The following is an 18459-nucleotide window of genomic DNA, read 5'->3' on the forward strand; positions in this document are numbered from 1 at the left end:
GCTGCAGGCACGAGGGCACAGCATGGCTTAAAACCGTCTATGTCTCCCGGATCGTGACCCTCTTGACTTCCCTATTACTCTCCTTCCTCTTTCTTTCTCCCTCTCCACCGTATCGACCACACTTGTCGGCCATGATTCAGGTCAACAACCACTCAAACCCCTCCTTCCTACGGCCGCAGCCATGGTCGGAGTCGGTGGCGTCAGCAATATCGACCCAGCCAGCGCAGAGCATCCCGGCATCCGTCGAGCTTCTCGTCCCGGGCCAGCGTGACCGGCGGCAAAAGGACCTGCCGCCCGTCGAAGCCGTCGACTGGGAGAAACCCTACGACCCCGCAAACCCTATGGACTGGGGCTCGCGCCGGAAATGGACATACGTCGCGCTCATATCCGCCGTGACCTTCAACACGTACGTCCCACCCATCCAGCCAAGCCGGAAGGAACACTTGGCCCATATTCCCGCAAATCTCTGAACTGCCGACTCTCGCGACTCACACGCAGCGGATGATTACAGCTCCCTCGCCACCACCATCTTCGCGCCGGGCGTCCCCGAGCTGATGTCCGACTTCGGCTCGTCGTCCACCATCCTCAGCTCCTTCGTCGTCTCCGTCTACGTCGTCGCCTTCATCTTCGGCCCGCTCGTCTTCGCGCCCGTCTCGGAGCTGTACGGCCGGTGCGTGCTGCTCAACGTGACCAACGTGCTCTTCCTCGCCTTCACCGTCGGCTGCGCCGTCAGCACCAACATGGCCATGTTCATCGTCTTCCGCTTCTTCCAGGGCCTGTGGGGCTGTGTGCCCTTGACGCTGGGTGGAGGGATAATTGCGGACGTCATCCCGCCGGCCCGTCGCGCCAACGCGCTGAGTGGGTGGCAGCTCGGACCGCTGTTGGTATGTTTGTAGACGTGTTTTTTTTTTCCCTCTCTCCCCTTCCCCTCTCGCTCGGATGCTCGAGATCCCGAAACATTTATGTATGCTGACGAATTCGCTTGTGCGTCCCACCATCCTCGACAGGGTCCTGTGATTGGTCCCATAGCTGGGGGCTATCTGTCCGAGTCCCTGGGGTGGCGATGGAGCTTCTGGATTGTCACCATCATCGTATGTAAGCCGGCCAGCCAGCTGGAACCGCCCCGACCTTGCATCGAAGCGACACAAAAAAGATGCAAACCGGCTAATCACCCCCAAACAGGAAGGTGTCCTCGTCGTCCTCAGCATCGCCATCCTGCGCGAAACATATGGCCCGACCCTTCTGGCGCGCAAAGCCGCGGCCCTGCGTAAATCGACAGGCAACCCCGGCTACCGGTCCAAGTACGACGACCCCGGCCGAAAGCCCTCGCAAGTCTTCGCCCGCGCGGTGCTGCGCCCGTTCAAGATGCTCTTCCTCTCGCCCATCGTCATCATCCTGGCGCTGATGGTGTCCATCGTCTACGGCTACCTCTACCTGCTCTTCACCACCTTCACCACCGTCTTCGAGGGCACGTACGGCTTCTCGGCCGGGGCGGCGGGGCTGGCCTACCTCGGCCTCGGCGTCGGCTTCATGACCGGCCTGCTCTTCACGGGTGTCGTGTCGGACCGGCTGGCGCTGCGCATGGCCGCCCGCGCGGGCGGCGACCAGGAGCTCAAGCCCGAGTACCGCCTGCCGCCGCTCGTGCTAGGCGCCTTCAGCGTCCCCGTCGGGCTCTTCTGGTACGGTTGGGCGTGTGAGGCCCGCACGCATTGGATCGTCCCCATCATCGGCACCTTCTTCATCGGCTTCGGCGTGCTGTGCATCTACATGCCCGTCCAGGCCTACCTCATCGACGCCTTCACCATCTACGCCGCCAGCGCCTCGGCCACCAACACCGTCGTTCGATCGCTGTTCGGCGCGTTCCTGCCCTTCGCCGGGCCCTCCTTGTACGACGCGCTGGGGCTGGGTTGGGGCAACAGTCTGCTTGCTTTCGTCGCCCTCGCCACCGCGCCGGGTCCGTTCCTGCTGCTCAAGTACGGCGAGCGGATCCGATTGTCGCCTAGGTTCAAGCTCAATTTGTGATTTGTGATTGGCCGACTGCCAAGGCCACGGTTCTGACTGGGGTGTGGTGGTGGGGAATCCCCCCTGCTCCATTCCTTTTCTCGGGTTCGCTTTTGTTTGCTCCTATTTTTCTTTTGTCATGAAAGCCTGTATCTTGGAGCGGGTCCTCTCCTAAAATAGCGAATGTTTTTCCCTGTTCCGGTGTAGAATAGATAGACAAATCGAGGCCCGATCTCTCGCAACATGCATCCTTGTTTGGCGGGATCCTTCCCGAGCCCCTTCATGCCGCGGAGAACGTAGACGTGCGTACACGCACGTAACCGCGGGGTGACTAAGCCTTCCCAGGGTGTCCACTGCCACAATGCTTATGTGAGCGCCATCAAGTCTTAAATTTTTGTGGCCGGTTGGGGGCTGAAACCTAACGCGGCGGCTTTGGCCGAAGCTGGCGCCATCGGAGGCGAATCCGAGACCTCGGTGTGACATTACGGTGCTGACGGATGTCCAAGCCACAGCCGAACGGCCCTTCTCGATGCGGCATGCCCGGAGAGATGGAGAGAGTGGAATGGTGGAGTAAGCGAAAGGCAGCAGAAACAGTTGGCGGTGCGGAGTGTTGCTAAGTAGAGCTCCGAGCCCCATCGGCCCTGGCCAGAACGAGTGCAGATGGCAAAGCGTTAACGGTAATGCGAGAGTCCATCATGGGGCCAGAAATGATCACGCCGTGCTCGGGGGCATCGTCTGTACTCTGCTTTCCGGAGAAGAGGAAGTAGAAGAAGGAGGCGGAAACGGAAGATGAAGAGGACAGAAAAGAAGAAGACTGACCTCAAGTGCTGTGTTCGTCCTCTTCGATCAAACCACCGCTCTTGCAGTTCTTTGCACACCAACAACAACCTTCTTCACGGCCAGATGCAATCGATCGATTTCGTGTACCATGTTGCGCTCCACATTTCGCTCTGCCTCGCCTATGTCGTCGCCCTGCGGGCGATCCGCGAGCCAGCAGCAGGGGACACTTCCATCCACACCACCTCCCTCGCAATCGCGGCCGCTGAACCCGGCTTCTGAATTCGGCGTCACCGCCAATGCTGACGACTGCGGCGGCTGGCAACCCACGCAAGCGCTGTCGCTACGGCTGCACCCGCACCCAGAGCTGAGCGACCAGGGGGCTCGCCGCGCCGCCGCCGCTGACTGCAGCATCGGCGCAGATGCAGATGCAGTGGGCGACGGTACCCCTGCGCCGCTGCCGCAGCAGCAGCCAACCCCAGCTGGGGCCGTCAGCCTGGCCGCTGTGGCGATCCCCAATTGCCTTTCGGAGAGGCTGGAAGTCGTCTCTTACGCCCTCGAGCTCGCACTTCGTTACGATGCGAGCGACAATCATATCCACGGCGGTACGTCCCGGACACCGACCCGCAGCTCCAGACCCCCTACCCCCTCCCAATCCGCACAGACGCAACAAGTGGGGCACCCCACCACGATGCAAGCATGTGAATGACGGCAACGACCGGAGGAAATGCAAAGCAATGCTGACCCCTGGGTATTAGCAACGCACGACAAGCTAGTCGTCGACGGAGGAGATTCCGTGGCTACTACCACCAGCAACGACGCAAGCGGCGCCAGCGCCCAGAATCCTTCCAGCGAGGGCCCCACCGGCTCCACCTCTGGCAGTCAATCTTCGTCAAAATTGACCTTCAAGGGTCAGAGGGATGATTTACAGGGTAAGATGCTGCTGGAGATGCTGGAGTTGGACTCCACACGGGCCCTAGACGCCATGGAAGCCTGGTCGCGGGCCGTTTGGCTGCGGGCCGAGCGGAAGCGGAAGCAGGTGCCGCAGCAGTTGGATGAAGGGACATGGGACGAGTACGTGCGCGACTGGATGCTACAGCCGAGTCAGGCGTAAGTTTTCCTTTTCATTCCCTTCCTGTTGGCCCTGTTGATGATCTTGCCCTATCGGTGCTTCTGACATGTTTTGACTTTCCATTTGCCTATTTGGGTTACGCTGATGGGTCCTGTAGGCTATGGTACGGACTCATGACGTTCGGTCTCGGCATCAGCTTGACAGAGGAGGAAAGGGAGGAATGCTTCCGGCTCTGTCGTGGGGCCTTTGTAGCCTTCGGCCTTCGAGAAGACCTCCTCGCCTGGGATGCTGCCACCGGTGGTGGTATCACAGCGCCCGAGTTCGGAGCATTGAACCTGCTCATTCAGCAGGGCGGTGGTGGCGCTGTAGAAGCGAGGCGGAAGTATTTGGAAATTGTCCGGGCTGAGGAGACCGAGTACGCTCAAAACTTGCAGGATCTGAATGGCCGGGATGATCTTTCTGCCGCGGCCAAGGAGTTCGTTTGCCAGGCGCAGCACATACTGACGGGCTTTACACTCTGGGCGAAGCTTCGGCTGGCGGGCGGAGCGAACGCCGGGGCTGAGGGTGCCGACGCAGGCTCGTCCGAGAACGGCATATCTGATGAGACGGGATGTGCGAGGAAGAAGAGGGTCGACTCAGCGATGTCCAGCCCGAAGAAGATGGATCACGATGATTGCGATTTGCAGGACATGTGTAACACCGACTTACCTGAGGCAAGCACCGAGGTGAGTCACATGCGGGCGAAGGCGAATGAGGTCCAACGGGTTTGGCAGCTAACAAGATCGATCGGTGTAGATGGTGATGGCACCCTTCCACTACCTGAAATCGCTGCCGTCGAAGGGGGTGCGCGAGAAGGCGATCGACGCTCTGAACATCTGGGTGGGGGCTTCGGCCGAATCGATCTCGACCATCAAGGTCATTGTCGGCGATGTCCATGCCTTGTCACTCATGTAGGGAATGGATTCCGCCACAGAAGGATGACGCTGACCGAGGACCAGGTTGGACGACTTTGAAGACAACTCGCCGCTAAGACGCAGTCGGCCTGCAACGCATGGTGTTTTCGGGGTTGCTCAAACGGTAAATTCAGCGAACTTCCAGATTGTCGACGTCATTGGACGGGCGGCAGAGCTTAACGACGCCGAGTTTCAGCGGGTTGTCATAGGTGAGCGAGGCGTGTCAGCAGCTGCGGTGCCTGTCTAACACGCGTGTCATCACAGATGAGATGAAGAACCTCCTGGTAGGACAGAGCATGGACCTCTACTGGACGTACAACGTGTCGGTGCCCACGGTGCGCGAGTACCTCCAGATGGTGGACGGCAGTAAGTGGGCAGCGGCAGCCATAGCGGACAGTTGATCTTACACGCAGGCAGAGACAGGAGGCCTTTTCCGGATGATATCGAGACTGATGGTCGCACGGTCGGAGCTCGAGCCGAAGCCTCTCGGGCTGGACCGGCTCATGACACTGCTCGGGCGATACTTTCAGATCCGTGACGACTACTCGAATCTCGTTTCGGACCAGGTATGTTTGATTCCATGGCGCACGCGAGAGGCCGGGATGCTGACAGCGGGGGGGTGGCAGTATACGGCGGCCAAGGGCTTCGCCGAGGACCTGGACGAGGGCAAGTGCAGCCTGATCCTGATGCACGCCTTGGAGCACGGGGATCCAACGGCGCGCAGGCTGCTGAGCGGGATGATGCAGCAGCGGCGCACGGCCGGGTGCGCGGGGCCTGGGCACAAGGAGCTTATCTTGGGGATTCTAGAGGAGGCCGGGTCGTTGGCATACACAGCCGGGGTGCTGGGGGCGCTGGCAGTGGAGCTGGTCGAGGAGATCGGCGCGGTCGAAAGGGCGACGGGGAAGACGAACGCGGCGCTGCGAGGGCTGGTGGAGGCCTTGCGGGTGTAGGGGTGAGGTTAGAGCATAAAGGGACGCGAATGCATGTGAGACGCGGCCAATGAGAAAGTTTTTGGCGACCTGGGTGTTGGGGGTGTCTGCGGGCTTGCGTGAGCGGCGTCGAACAGGCCCTAAGGCGAGCTTAGCCTCGTTCCTTCCCGGCGCGTCGGTAGCGGGCCCGGGGTCTGGCGAAATGGCAACAACACGGTGCTGAGGCAGCGGCCAGAGCACGCCGACGATATAGACGCTGGCCGACCGGCCTAGAAATCCGTATCTCTCTGCTGACGGAGGACCTGTGACCGTCACCCCACAATCAGCACAGAATGTTTAGCACGCTGAAGAACTCGACCGACCCGGAGGGGGCCTATGTGCTGGAGCCCACGCGGCCGCCGTTTGACAGCAAGCGCCAGGGCAAGCTGGCCCGCGTCGCCTGCACCCACTGCCGCGCCAAAAAGGTCCGTGCCCCGATCGCTGTCCGCCCGTCCGCCTGCCCGCCTGCCCGCCAGCTGACCACGCCCGCAACTGCAGCTCAAGTGCTCCGGCGACAGCAACGGCTGTGCCAGATGCCTGAACAAGAACATCGAATGCCGCTACCCCGCCACCGGGAACCCGCCGCCGCCAGAGCGATCGAGCCCCTCGTCCGCCGCGAGCGAGCCCGCCAGCTCCGCACCGCCCACCGAGAAAGCCGCTGCCGCAACCGCCGCCCCGGACGACGATGTCGATGCATTGATGAACCTGGACCACCCCTCGACCGCCCTGTTCCTGGGCTCGCTGGACGCTCCACCTGTGGGGGGTGACTTCCTGGACCCCGCGCCGGGCACTGCTCAGTGGCCCTTTGACGATTTATTTTCCCTCCAAGGTAAGCCCGCCGGCCATCTCCTCTGGATCCGTACACTAACCCGCGTGGAACTGGCAGATCTGCACGCCATGCAACCAGCCGGGCAGATCGGTGACGGCCAGCAGCACCCCTTGGCCTTCCCGACCGCACCGGACAGTGGCTCCGGCCGGGTCCAGCAACACCAACAAGACCAGCGCGGCAAGCAAGGATGCACCGGGCTCGATCTCTGCTGCTGCTACTGCATCAAGGACGCCATCCAAACCTACGAAGCCGTCCAGGTCGACCTCGTTGTCCTGACCTCTCAAGAGTCCCCCGCCGCCGCCAGCCAAGCCCAGCAGTGCGGCACCCTCTGCGACTGTCACAACACGGCCGGCCTCATCGACGTGCTGCAGCACCAGAAGGCCGCCCTGGCGAGCTGCAAGGCCCTGGTCGCCTGCAATCGGTGCCGCTCCCAGTCCGCCTACGCCATGTTCGCCATATCCATGTGCGGCACCCTGCTCGAGAGCATCGAGCACCTGCACTTGCTCGTCTCGCCCGACGACGACTTCACCCCGCCTCCGGCCAAAGCCGCTCGTCGCGGAACCAACCCGAACATGTCGCCCTCTCACTCTCGCTCCCAGTCGCGCAAGTCGTCGGTGGCTCAAGTGCCTCTAGCCGGGTGCGACGACTCGCTGGACGGGACCCCGTTCGCCCGTCAGCAATATCGCCGCGGCGTGCAGATCGGCCGCTGGAAGCTGGATGACGATGATGAGCGACACGTCATCCAAGGCTTGCTGAGCGCCCGACTGGTCACTCTAGGCCGAGTCATTGACGGCATTGAGCGGACGGTCGACGAAAATCAATGGCTGGCCCACGAGAATGCTGTCCGCCGGCTCCGGGAGCCCTTCTCGCTGGCCTCGCTGAGGATCAGGCAGCATTCTTCTTCGACCGAGAGTTTAGAATCAAGGTAAATGGCTGATTTTGTTGTTTCCTCTGTAAAGCATCGTAGTTTTTAGATCAAGCGGGCAGATAAAGGCCAGACAGGAGTAAATCGGAGTCACTTCACTTTGCGGGTCTCGCAAAACGGCGTAGTTGGGAAGACAAAGAGCATAGATAACTACTTATCCCACCACTCAAAAAAGACCATCCTTCCATCTACCTGACCTGGTACGTACGCTGAAACTTCTCATCCACGTGCGCCAAGTAATACGTGCCAGGCAGCAGTGACTCAACATCCCCCGCCGGCTCCCGACCCGGCTTCTGATAGCTCTCCTCCCGCAAGGCGCACGCCTGATTTGAGTCCCGTTAGCACCGCACCGCAAACACAAACAGCAGCCGACACCCCTGACCCTCAGGCCAACGACGCCGGGCAGCAAAGGGGGGGAGGACGGGATCGATCGATCGATCGCACTCACCTTCTCATACTCCTCGACCCGAACCACCCTCCTCGCCTCCAACCTCTCCCCGATGGCCAGCCTCTCCGCCATCCCCGCCACCTGCCCCCTCACCCTCACCCCAAACATCGAACTCGCCATCCCGCTCCCATAACTGAAGACCCCGATCCTTTTCCCCATCAACTCCCCGCCCGCCACGCTCCCCACCAGCCCCGCCAGCCCGCCGTACACGCTCGCCGTGTACATGTTCCCGCAGTTGGCCGGCACCACCGTCCCCGGCGCCACCCGCGCCGCGAAGCGCTCCGCCGAGAGCCCCATGAAGGCCGTCTCGCGCGCGCGCGTCCAGGCTGGGTCGGAGCTGTTTTCCAGTTGCGAGGCGATGGCGGAGAACGCCGGGTGCGTCGGCTGCGCGAGGTGGTCGTTGTGCAGGAGTCGCGCGTATGACTTGGCGACGAGCTTGCAGGTTGGGGCGTGGAAGACCATGTAGTCGAAGGTGTCGAGCGGGAGGGGCGGCGGGGCGGCTGCGGTGCCGTTGGTGTGGAGGGCGCCGTTGGTGTGGGTGCCGTTGGCGTGGAGGGTCCCGTTGGAGGACGTTCCGTTCGTGTGGGTGCCGTTGGCGGACGCGCCGTTGGTCACCGCTCCTTTGGTGTGGGTGCCGTTGGCATGGGCACCGTTCGCGTGCACGCCGTTTTGGATGGTGCCGTGGCCGAGGGTGGATTCGGAGGCCTTCTTCTTTGCTTGGTACGTGCGGTAGCACGCGTCGAGAGCCTCGAGGTAGCAGTCGATTGAGTGCTTGCCATCGATGATGGGGTACTCGGCGCTGAAGTCGGCCTTGTAGAAGTCATACGTGTGCTTCATGAAGGAGGCGCGCGTGCCTTGCTCGAGCACCAGCGGCGCATCTGGCCCGACGAGCATGGCCACACAACCGGCGCCACCGGTGGGCCGGGCACTGGGCTCGGCATATAGCGCAATGTCCCCGGCGACGACGATGGCATCGCGCCCGTCCCAGGCAGACGATTCGACCCAGTTGACGGCGTTGAACAGTGCATTGGTGCCGCCGTAGCATGCGTTGTATGTGTCGACGCCCTCAATGTCGCCGTTCGGGAAAAGCTGCATCAGGACTGACTTGCAGGACTTGGACTTGTCCATCAGAGTCTCGGTTCCCACTTCGAGACGGCCAATGGACATTGGGTCGATGTCGTACTTGCGCATCAGCGATGAAACGGCCGTCAAGGCTAGCGAGTACATGTCTGCGGTTGAACGTCAGCACGGGCAATGTCGGATGCCGATTGTCAAACTTGCCTTCCCGATCATCACAGAAACTCATCTTCGTCTGCCCCAAGCCCTTGGTAAACTTGCCAGGGCTGACGCCCATGAATTTTTCGAGATCATCTTGCTTGATGCACTAAGTTCCTGTTAGCGGGGGCCGATGCGACTTGCCGGTAGCCTTACTCTGCTCGGAATGTAGATTTCGATGGCTTTGATGCCCACGTTCTCAGCACGGACCGGCATGTTGTTTGTTCTTTGTTGTTGATATGATGGATACAAATTCGATATTGCGGGCTATACGAGCAGCTGAATGATCAATATATATACTGGCTCTTTTCTTCTACAGCCATATCCGTACATCACTGATATGTCCCAAAATGACGCCGGTCTGTTGAGACGGTGAAGGCTCACATTCGGCATTCCGTGGCAATCGACATCCGATCGGCCCGGGGGTTTTGTGTCTCGGTAATCTTCTTCAAGTCTTCCGGTAATCTTGACGGCCTGTCATCATCTTTCCTATTCGGTACATCCGCGAGCTCGGAAGTCACCCCGACGCTGATTTTGCTCTCGGCGCTCTTGAGATAATCTACCCGAGAACATGAGAATAATACAGAGACTTTACGCCTGTTTCGGAGCACACCGGTTAACGTCCGGCCTGATCTTTCACACAATGGGTCCCGAAACCGTCTGGACAGATCGTGCCTTTGAAGTGTCCGCACCAGCGAAGGCGATTGTTTGCGGAGAGCATGCGGTGGTGTATGGAAAGGTACACAGGCAAAAACCATCATACTTGTTGAAGGCTTTCTGACACTGTAACTGGCAGAGTGCAGTCGCGGTCGCTCTCTCCCTGAGGACTTCTCTCCTGGTGCAGCCGTTGTCGACCCCAGATAATGCCAGCTTGGTGAGACTAAGCCTACCGGACCTCCAGCATGACCTCGAATGGGACTCCGCCAAACTTCCATGGAAGGTCTTTCGTGCCTCCACCACCGAGGCTGACCATCGCCCCACCGCAGAGCAAATGGTAGCCGTTGACAGCGCAGTCACCACGGCATGTGCATGCCCCACCACCAAAGGCGGGCCTCTCTGCCGAGCCGTCGCCCGCGCTTTTCTCTTCCTATACATGTCTTTGACGAGCGCGAGCGCTCCAGGCTGCTCGTTCGTCCTGCGTTCAGAAATTCCCATCGGCGCCGGCCTAGGTAGTAGCGGCAGCATCTGCGTATGCCTCGCGACAGCCTTCCTCGCGCGAGCAAAGCGCATCCGCCACGTCGACCTCTCCGCCGCCGACCTGGATGCCGTCAACCGCTGGGCCCTCGCCGGCGAAGTCTGCACGCACGGCACCCCCAGCGGCGTCGACAACGCCATCTCCACCTGGGGCGGCGTGCTGTCGTACCGGCGAGCGACATCCCCACCCCCCAGTCCCTCCCCGCCTTCGACGAGCAACAGCAGCAGCAGCAGCAGCAATATCGCCCCATACATGCAATTCCTCCCTTCCCACCCCCAACCGCACTCCTCCGCAACACCCGGCGCCGCCCTCAGCGACCTCTCCCACGTCCTCCTCGTCGACACCAACCACCCGCGCTCCACCCGCGCCCAACTCGACAAAGTCGCCGCCTTCATCAAGCACCACCCCGTCTACGCCGCAGCCCTGCTCGCCGCCATCGACGCCCTGAGCCTGGAAGCAGCCCGACTGTTCGCAGGCGATCCCCACAACAACAACAACAACAAAGACGACGGCAGCAACAACGATTCCCCCTCTTCCCCCTCCTCCTCCACCCACCCCATCACCCGCCTCGGCACCCTCATGCAGCTCAACCACCGCCTGCTCTCCGCGCTGGGCGTGTCGCACCCGGCGCTGGACCGCGTGTGCGACATCGTCGCGCGGAAGGGGGTGGGGTATGCGAAGCTGACGGGGGCGGGGGGAGGGGGTTGCGTGCTGGTGTTGTTGAAGCCTGGGGTGGTGGGGGGGCTGCAGGGTCGGGAGGACGGTGCTGCTGGTGGTGGTGGTGGTGACGGTGGTGGTGAGGAGGCGCTGGAGGAGGCGAAGGAGGAGTTGCGGGCGGAGGGGTTTAGGGTTTTGGGGGCGAGGATTGGGGGGGCGGGGGTGGGGGTGAGGGTGGTGGAGGGGAGAGAGGAGGCGGAGGCGGAGGTGGATGCCGAGGCTGAGACCGAGGCGGAGGTGGAGGTGGAGGTGGAGGAGGGAGGGTGAAAGGAGATGGGGGGTGATGTGGAATGGGTATGGCTTGCGGCTGTTGTGTTTGTTTGGATCTCTGGGCCTGCTCGCCTTCCTCTCTATAGAACGATTTCCAGTCATCGTACACTACCTTCTCAGCCTCAGACAATTCGCCTTCCGGTCGCTTAATTCGAGCTTGACCAGGGCCAAAGAATCGTGACTCGACACCGACCGGAATTGACGGACCGGAAGTAACCGGTAAATCGGCCGTAATATCGGTGTCAGAAAGGGGCCCCGTTGAGCCATGATAGATGCTGGATGCACTTGTTGAATCCTTGGTCGATGGTATTCCAGGATCTATGGCCTCGTCGACTAGTGGAGGAGTCGAGTCGCGATGGGAGGAAAGATCAGAACCTATGTTTGAAGCAACAAAACTATTGCCAACAGAGGACGCGTCTGCAGAGTCATCTGTACACTCGCTGTCCTCTATGCTCGGTAACACAAAAAGTGCCAGGTCTTCCTGGTGTCCCCCGAGATGGCGTTCGAGTTGGTGAAGGGTGAGATCTTGTCGTCCACAAATGCAACATTCCGCCAGAGATTGTTGGTCAGCTACTCGCTCACTGGCACTGCAGAGACTTGCGAGAAGCTCTATGAAGGATGCCTCGGGGTGTACCGCCTTTGCGTGGTCCTCAAACGCTGCTGAGTCTCAAATGTTCCCAAACAACCATGCGCACACTGCCACTGACGTCTGTGCATCTGAAGCTCATGCTGAAACCAGTCGCGGCGTCTGGAAAAGAGACGATACGGCGTTAGGCAGGTCGGGAAAGTGCAGACATATGGATGCAAATCGTGGAAAATGTGCCTCCTAAGAACAGGTTAGCATGCTAATATCTCAAATATCAAGATTATGTCAGACAGATTCTCTCACCTCCAAGAATCTTGGCTATGGACTTGGATCATCGAAAAACATAGTGGGCATTCAAAAGGAGACCCGTCAGACCCTTGTTTCGGAAGGCGCGGAATCCTTGGTCTATTGAATCCGCCTGCAGACGATTGTGCGAACGACGTGTGGGACGCTTCGGATTCCGAAAACTGCTCTTTCTTAAAGCCCATCTGGTCTGGTGACCTCAGAAGATCCAGCTGTAAGGAGACTTCGGATTTGGTCTTCCTGTTGTCTTCAAGCTGAACAGAATCGATTCCACGCGCAAGCTTCTCATGGTGTTCTTCACGATACTTGAGATACTGTCTTCGTTTCGAAATTCCTTTGCCAAGGTTCTGGGCAACCTCGACGGAGACTTTGGGGAACTTTTCTCGTACATGTTTGACAGCATAGGCCGCATAAATGAAGGTCTCAACGGTTTGAGGCAGTTCGGAAGCCATGTACTGGTCATGCCTTGCCGGGTTTCGTATGGCTATCGAGAGACGTGTGAGTAGAGAATTGGTTTCATGAATGCTTGTGATAAGTTGTTGCACTTCGCTCTCGTAGGCTTCCGTGTCATCTCTTTCGCTATCCGATGACTCGGAATCAGATTCATGTGAGAAGGAGAGCTTGTCCCATGGGGTCTCTTTGCCGGAAACAATGTCGGAAACTGCCACGGTTCAGCTGGTTGAGATTTAGTTGTGGGAGGCTCGATAGATACCTACTTCGTTGGACTTTGCAATTCAGAGCTTGGAGCAAGCTTTGTACTCTTGTTTGGATATATGATGCATTTCGCAAGCGGAAGTCTAAGGAAATATTTCCTCTGCGATGAGCCCCGATGTTGGCAGCCCACACCCTAAAGCGCCCAAGCTCGTCCTCGACTTGAGAGCTACTGATTTTCTCGGATACTTCATGATGTTCGGTTCGGAGACAGTCTTCGAGGTCTTTGAATGAAAGGATACAGGCTGCAGTCAACGACGCGATCGAAAACTCTGGTGGGGAATCCATCAGGCCTGCCCTCACTTAATATCATTCGACCTGTTGAGACTTGCTGAAAAATGAAACAGAAGCAACTCAACCAGTAAGTGCTGTGGAAACCTTGAAGGGATGGACTCTGCCTGAACTCACAGAAAGGGCCGCGGTACGGCTGAATTTCATGAGTTCATGCCTCGTAAGACAAGGCTGACCCAAGATAGTGGCGATTACCCCGCTTGCGTGCTGCTGTTATCTCCCTCAACGATCGCCATTGGTAGAACTATTTATAGATCGCGCATTCATAGCTCAGGTAACACAAATCTTCCAAGGAAGTCGGGTGAGCGGGGAAGAAGTTTCAGCCTTGCGTAGACCCCTCATTGCCTACCCTCTATTTCCTTCCATCTCTCTGCTTAAGCACCACCGACCTCATCAGTTAGTTTCGTAGTATTCTGCTACCCGTTTCCGTATGCAATGGCCGAGGTCGCAGGGCTTGTGCTCAGTGGCATACCGTTGCTGGTTGCCGGAGTGAATATGATACTTCATGGCGTTTCCTCGGCTGAGCGTTACTTCAAATATCTCGTTCCTTTGCAGAGTCTATACGAGGCCCTTTTGGGAGAAGAGCTCATATATCGAAACATGTTACAGGGTCTGCTGAACGGATGGGTCGATGAGCACGAGATGAAAATCCTGCTTTCCAATCCCAATGGAGATGCCTGGAAAAGTCCTAAACTCGAAGAGGACCTGAAGAACCGACTTGGCATTTCATACAATGTGTATCGTCTGAGGATGGAGCGCATGAGCCGTATAGTGGAGGAGATAAAGAAGTTACTGAAGCTTGGGCCTGACGGAAGGGTAAGTTTTACTACAGCTAATTTTGTCAAGGACACATCACTCTGACATCCAGAAGGTCCAAATCAACGAAAGAAACAAGTTCCGACATGAGTATAAGAGACTCAAATTTAGTCTGAAGAAGAAAGACTACGATGGCTTGGTTGCAAGTATGAAAGAGAACAACCAATTCTTGCTCACATTGACTGGGCAAACGCTCGATCTACAATGTTCCGGAGGCCGAAGGAAACGCCGATTGCCAGATTTCTCGACCATCCAAAAATGCGCCAATCACGTGTACAATACACTGTGCGCCAGCTTTCAATGCGGCTGCCGAGACGCACATGGCATCGGTCTATTGCTGGAGATGCGGAAGCTTTCGAAAAGCAGCCGCCATGAACGAGTGGAGCCCCTGATTTTCGGAATCATATTTTCTTACTCTTTACGCGAGTTCCCAACGCCCCAGCAGACCCCTTGGGCCCTTGAGGCAGCAGAGTTGCGCATTTTTGAACCGGCAGAGCAGACACCACAGACAACAGACACTACCCAACCTTCGACTTCCAGGACCGTTCGATTCCAGGAAGAATGCTCGGTCACGACCTCATCTTCAGCCCCCAATCAATTTTCAGGACTTGCTCTGATCACGGATATTTGTGCTGAGCTTCAAAGGGCCCAGAAATGGCAACAAGGGAAGTATGTCGGGCTCCTAAAGGACAACACTACCGCACAGAAACTCGCCCTTTTCTCCCCATCCTCACCAATCGTCTGCCAAAGGTCCCAAGAGTTACGCTCCCTTCGGAATATCTTGTGGGAACCAATTAGTGCAGCAAAACAACAATTCTCACGAGAAAGACGACTGCGCTTGGCCGTCACGCTGGCTACAAGTTTGCTTCAACTATACTGCACTCCATGGATAAATGAGAAATGGGGAAATGATGACATTGTTTTCCTCGGTGTTGATGTCGGAAACTCTTTCGATCAACCATTTATCAAACGCAAGCCGTCTCAGGACGCCAGCCAAGCGACAATTGATAGAAGTCAACCTTCTCGGAGAGCATCAGAACAGGGCGTTCGCAACCGCCCCTTATTCGACCTTGGTGTACTTTTGATTGAACTCTGTTTTGGAGAACCGTTCGAAAAGCTTCGGCAACCTTTTCAATCTCCAGAATCTGGGGGCCAAGCCATCATGTCTGACTACCTTGTTGTGGAGAGACTTGTGGACAAAGTCTACGAAGAAGGTGGTGACCGATATGGACATGCAGTCAGAAGATGTATTCGATGTGAATTTGACAGTCGGTCGAATGATCTTAGCGACGAGAGATTTCGAGAGGCGGTATACGACAAAGTAGTCGCACTCCTCGAAGAAGATCTCTATGACTTCCACAATGACCCATGAGAGAAATTGAGCCTGTATTCAGCTAGTCGGAGTTTCCTTAATCATATATTGTCACGGCATGTATCTATCATATCTGAGTAATGTTCACCTATCCCGGTGTGTCAGAATCAAAGTCTGCTCTCCATCAAGGACAGTTTATTACTAATCCTCTTCCGTATGTTTTATTGATATTTGCAGCCTGTTGCTGGACTAGGGTATACATGAAAACACGTGTCGTTTTTTTTTTTTTTTTTAGCCAATGGAACAGACTCCAACGCAACTACAGATGGAGCTATAAGAAGGGCTATAAGGGCCACTGTAACTGCCGTTTTGGTGTTCTACGGCCCAACACTCAGCTTGAAACAGCCTGAAACTTAAGATGCAGTTGGCTTCTCATCAATTTTAGAGCACCAAAATCCTCACAAGATATCAATATCAACGAACCCCCTCCCACCATCCTCAAACTCCCCCTTCATAATCCCATGCACATACGTCTCCCCAACAAACAGCCACTTATTCTCCCCCGCAGTATGCTTCTTCAGCGTAACCGGCGCCCCCATCCCCGCCACCAACACAACCTCATCCCCCACCTCCGCCCTCGGCGGCGCCAGCCCAAAATACCCCTTCTCCGTCACCACAAACCAGCGATCCAGCCCCCCCTCCCTCAGCCCAATCTCAAACACCTCCTCCCTGCGATACTCCACCTCCCTCTCCAACCCCAACCCCCGCCGCACCTTCGCCTCATCCACACAACTCGCCTTCGCCAGCCAGTTCAAGAAAAACACCTCCACATACCCCGGCGCCGGGTGATGCCGCTTATTCCACACATCCCCGACGAGCGTCCGCCACACGGCCGCGACGCCGCGCTCCCCCGTCGGCGCGTACCACCCACCAGACGTGATCCCCGCCGCGCCCGCCTCCGCCTCCGCCTCCGCCCCCGCCCGCTTCTTCCCCTTTTTCCCGTCGCCGCCACCACCACGACCGACGATCCCCGCAACGAGGTCCCACAGCGCCGCGCGCTCCGCCTTCTCCGCGAACCGCGTCCAGTGCAGCGGCCGCACCGACTGCGGCAAGCGGACGGCGCGCGCGATCCGATCGACCGGCTTGGCCGCGACGGTGAGCACGCGGTGGCCGCCGCCGCCGCCGCCGGAGGTGCGAAACGACGCCGGCACGCCCGCGGCGGCGCGGAAGATGTTGGCGTCCTCGCCGCCGCCGCCGCCGCCGCGTTGGGAGGACAGCGGCGCGCTGCCGAGGGTGGTGGTGAGCTGCGGGACCCAGGAGGGGAAGGCGTCGGTGGCGGAGCGGTGCCGCCAGTCCGGCTGCAAGGAAGGGAGGGACGGGTCTTCTGCGGGGGCGATGACGGAGCGCGTCGTTTTGGTCCAGCCGCGGGATTTGCCGCGGTGTTCGTCGAGGAGGCGGTTGCCGATTGGTTTTTTGGATTTGGGGGGCCGGAGGGGGGCGAGGGGGTGGTGGACGAGGGAGAGGATGGAGAGGCCGGCTGTGCCGTGGAGGAGGCGGAGGGCGGTGTCGAGGTAGAGGTCTTGCATTGGGAGGTCGTATTGCACTGTCAAGGCGGGAAGGTCGGCTGATGGTCGCAGAGATTCTGGGTCGGTGACGGCTAGCAGGGCGTACACTTTGTCGTGGGGATCTTTTGCGAGCCTGGTCCCGCCGAGGAAGACGCTTTTTGCGAAGTCGAGCTTCTGGCCTTTCTGATCGAAGTCTTGCTTCAGAGTGAAGATGGATGGTTGGAAGTTTATCCATGCCGGGAGAATGGTCGACGGGCCCATTTGGCATATGAAGTAAACCCATGACATTGCGCTTTTCATGGCCTCAGTGGGAATCTGCTTGCCGTCGTAGAAGAAGGAGTATTTCCGTGCCAATATGAACTCCTGAAGTGTCCATACTCTGGGCAAAAGTGAGATTCTGCGTCTGAAGTGTTTAAAGCGCACTCACCTTTGAAACCATCCTTCTGATACCGCCTGCATCAAGCATCCCCATGAAAGAAGCTCTGCCTTTGCAGCAGTGGCATCCATAAAGTCCTTTGCTGTGCGATACGTCTTCCCTCGAAACGCTATATTCGCGTTGCTGACGTCGTCTGGGAAGCGGGGCCATGATTCGAGCAGACTGAATGCAATATCCCGTCCCTTGTGCTTGCGTCCGAGCCAAATGAAGACCTCATCTGCACCTCCATAGATTTTGTGCATGTTCTGGACTTGAACGCCCTTTTCGTGGTTCTCGTTTCCTGCCGTCTGGTCAATACAGACTGCATCCACCCAAAGGTAGCGGCCGCTCAAGCTTTTGTTGAGTCCAGCAAGAGCGGCGTGAAGGTTGGCGCTAACATCACATGGCTTCCCGTTGCATTTGATCTTCCGCAACTCTCCAGGGTTTAACGGCCAAAGTTGGTCGTTGTCGGGCCTGCGGAAGTCTCTGGAAAACTCTGCGACTGGGCCCTTGTCACTCCACACGTAGGATAGTGCCACAAACGGAGGACGCCTGGCAAAGCTGAACTCTTCTACGGTGCACTCAATGAGGCCCTTTGGGTCCACAGACTGAACTTTGAGCAGACGAAAGCACTCTGCGTCGTTTTGTAAGCGGTCAAGCTTGAAGTGAACATCGGAAGGCAATGACTACCGCCGTGTGGTTAGCCTTGGCTCAATTTCAACGAAAGCCAGTCCATACCTTCTCAGCTTTCTGTTGAGCCTTCAGATTTTTGCCTTCTTCCAGCTTGTTCTTGATGGAACTCGTCTTCCAGGTATGGCTCATGTACTCAGATGTGAAGAAGTCCCGGTTCGCAGAGGCTAGGGCCACAAGGCCTGTAGCATTTTTCAGGCCGGGGGCGACCGGTTCAGGATCGACATAATCTAACAGTCGTGCCTCAAACGGCACTTCTTCTTGCTCTTTAGGCGACATGTTTGAGAATGGGTGTATGCGACCGTCAAGCACATAGCTCGCATTGAGATCACAGACGATG

At 58.0% G+C, this 18459-nt stretch overlaps 7 protein-coding genes across 7 annotated transcripts; 5 read left to right on the forward strand and 2 right to left on the reverse strand.

Moving 5' to 3' along the window:
- Positions 1-131: 131 nt before the first annotated feature.
- On the forward strand, positions 132-2022 carry BKCO1_1100018 (mfs multidrug; the record flags this gene model as incomplete). Its single annotated transcript, XM_020270366.1, has 4 exons — positions 132-406; positions 512-884; positions 1008-1091; positions 1183-2022. The coding sequence occupies 4 exons, from the start codon at positions 132-134 to the stop codon at positions 2020-2022; spliced, it is 1572 nt and encodes a 523-aa protein (XP_020132701.1).
- Positions 2023-2962: 940 nt separating this feature from the next.
- On the forward strand, positions 2963-5753 carry BKCO1_1100019 (geranylgeranyl pyrophosphate synthase; the record flags this gene model as incomplete). Its single annotated transcript, XM_020270372.1, has 8 exons — positions 2963-3383; positions 3537-3888; positions 4008-4575; positions 4646-4800; positions 4849-5012; positions 5068-5169; positions 5221-5369; positions 5430-5753. The coding sequence occupies 8 exons, from the start codon at positions 2963-2965 to the stop codon at positions 5751-5753; spliced, it is 2235 nt and encodes a 744-aa protein (XP_020132702.1).
- A 311-nt stretch (positions 5754-6064) lies between these two features.
- BKCO1_1100020 (c6 finger domain-containing protein) lies at positions 6065-7529 on the forward strand (the record flags this gene model as incomplete). The annotated part of the gene is made up of 3 exons (XM_020270374.1): positions 6065-6196; positions 6270-6600; positions 6658-7529. 3 exons carry the CDS (start codon positions 6065-6067, stop codon positions 7527-7529), a joined length of 1335 nt encoding a protein of 444 aa, XP_020132795.1.
- Positions 7530-7713: 184 nt separating this feature from the next.
- Positions 7714-9464, reverse strand: BKCO1_1100021 (hydroxymethylglutaryl-synthase; the record flags this gene model as incomplete). Its single annotated transcript, XM_020270375.1, has 4 exons — positions 7714-7848; positions 7974-9202; positions 9255-9357; positions 9405-9464. 4 exons carry the CDS (start codon positions 9462-9464, stop codon positions 7714-7716), a joined length of 1527 nt encoding a protein of 508 aa, XP_020132794.1.
- Positions 9465-9891: 427 nt separating this feature from the next.
- Positions 9892-11427, forward strand: BKCO1_1100022 (mevalonate kinase; the record flags this gene model as incomplete). The annotated part of the gene is made up of 2 exons (XM_020270376.1): positions 9892-9987; positions 10045-11427. 2 exons carry the CDS (start codon positions 9892-9894, stop codon positions 11425-11427), a joined length of 1479 nt encoding a protein of 492 aa, XP_020132793.1.
- Positions 11428-13756: 2329 nt separating this feature from the next.
- Positions 13757-15509, forward strand: BKCO1_1100023 (uncharacterized protein; the record flags this gene model as incomplete). Its single annotated transcript, XM_020270377.1, has 2 exons — positions 13757-14137; positions 14190-15509. The coding sequence occupies 2 exons, from the start codon at positions 13757-13759 to the stop codon at positions 15507-15509; spliced, it is 1701 nt and encodes a 566-aa protein (XP_020132792.1).
- A 398-nt stretch (positions 15510-15907) lies between these two features.
- BKCO1_1100024 (heterokaryon incompatibility protein or allele) lies at positions 15908-18398 on the reverse strand (the record flags this gene model as incomplete). The annotated part of the gene is made up of 3 exons (XM_020270378.1): positions 15908-17393; positions 17442-18115; positions 18168-18398. The coding sequence occupies 3 exons, from the start codon at positions 18396-18398 to the stop codon at positions 15908-15910; spliced, it is 2391 nt and encodes a 796-aa protein (XP_020132799.1).
- Positions 18399-18459: the final 61 nt, after the last annotated feature.

Source organism: Diplodia corticola (genome assembly GCF_001883845.1).
Source record: "Diplodia corticola strain CBS 112549 chromosome Unknown scaffold11, whole genome shotgun sequence".
In the NCBI taxonomy this organism is placed as follows: Eukaryota; Fungi; Ascomycota; class Dothideomycetes; order Botryosphaeriales; family Botryosphaeriaceae; genus Diplodia; species Diplodia corticola.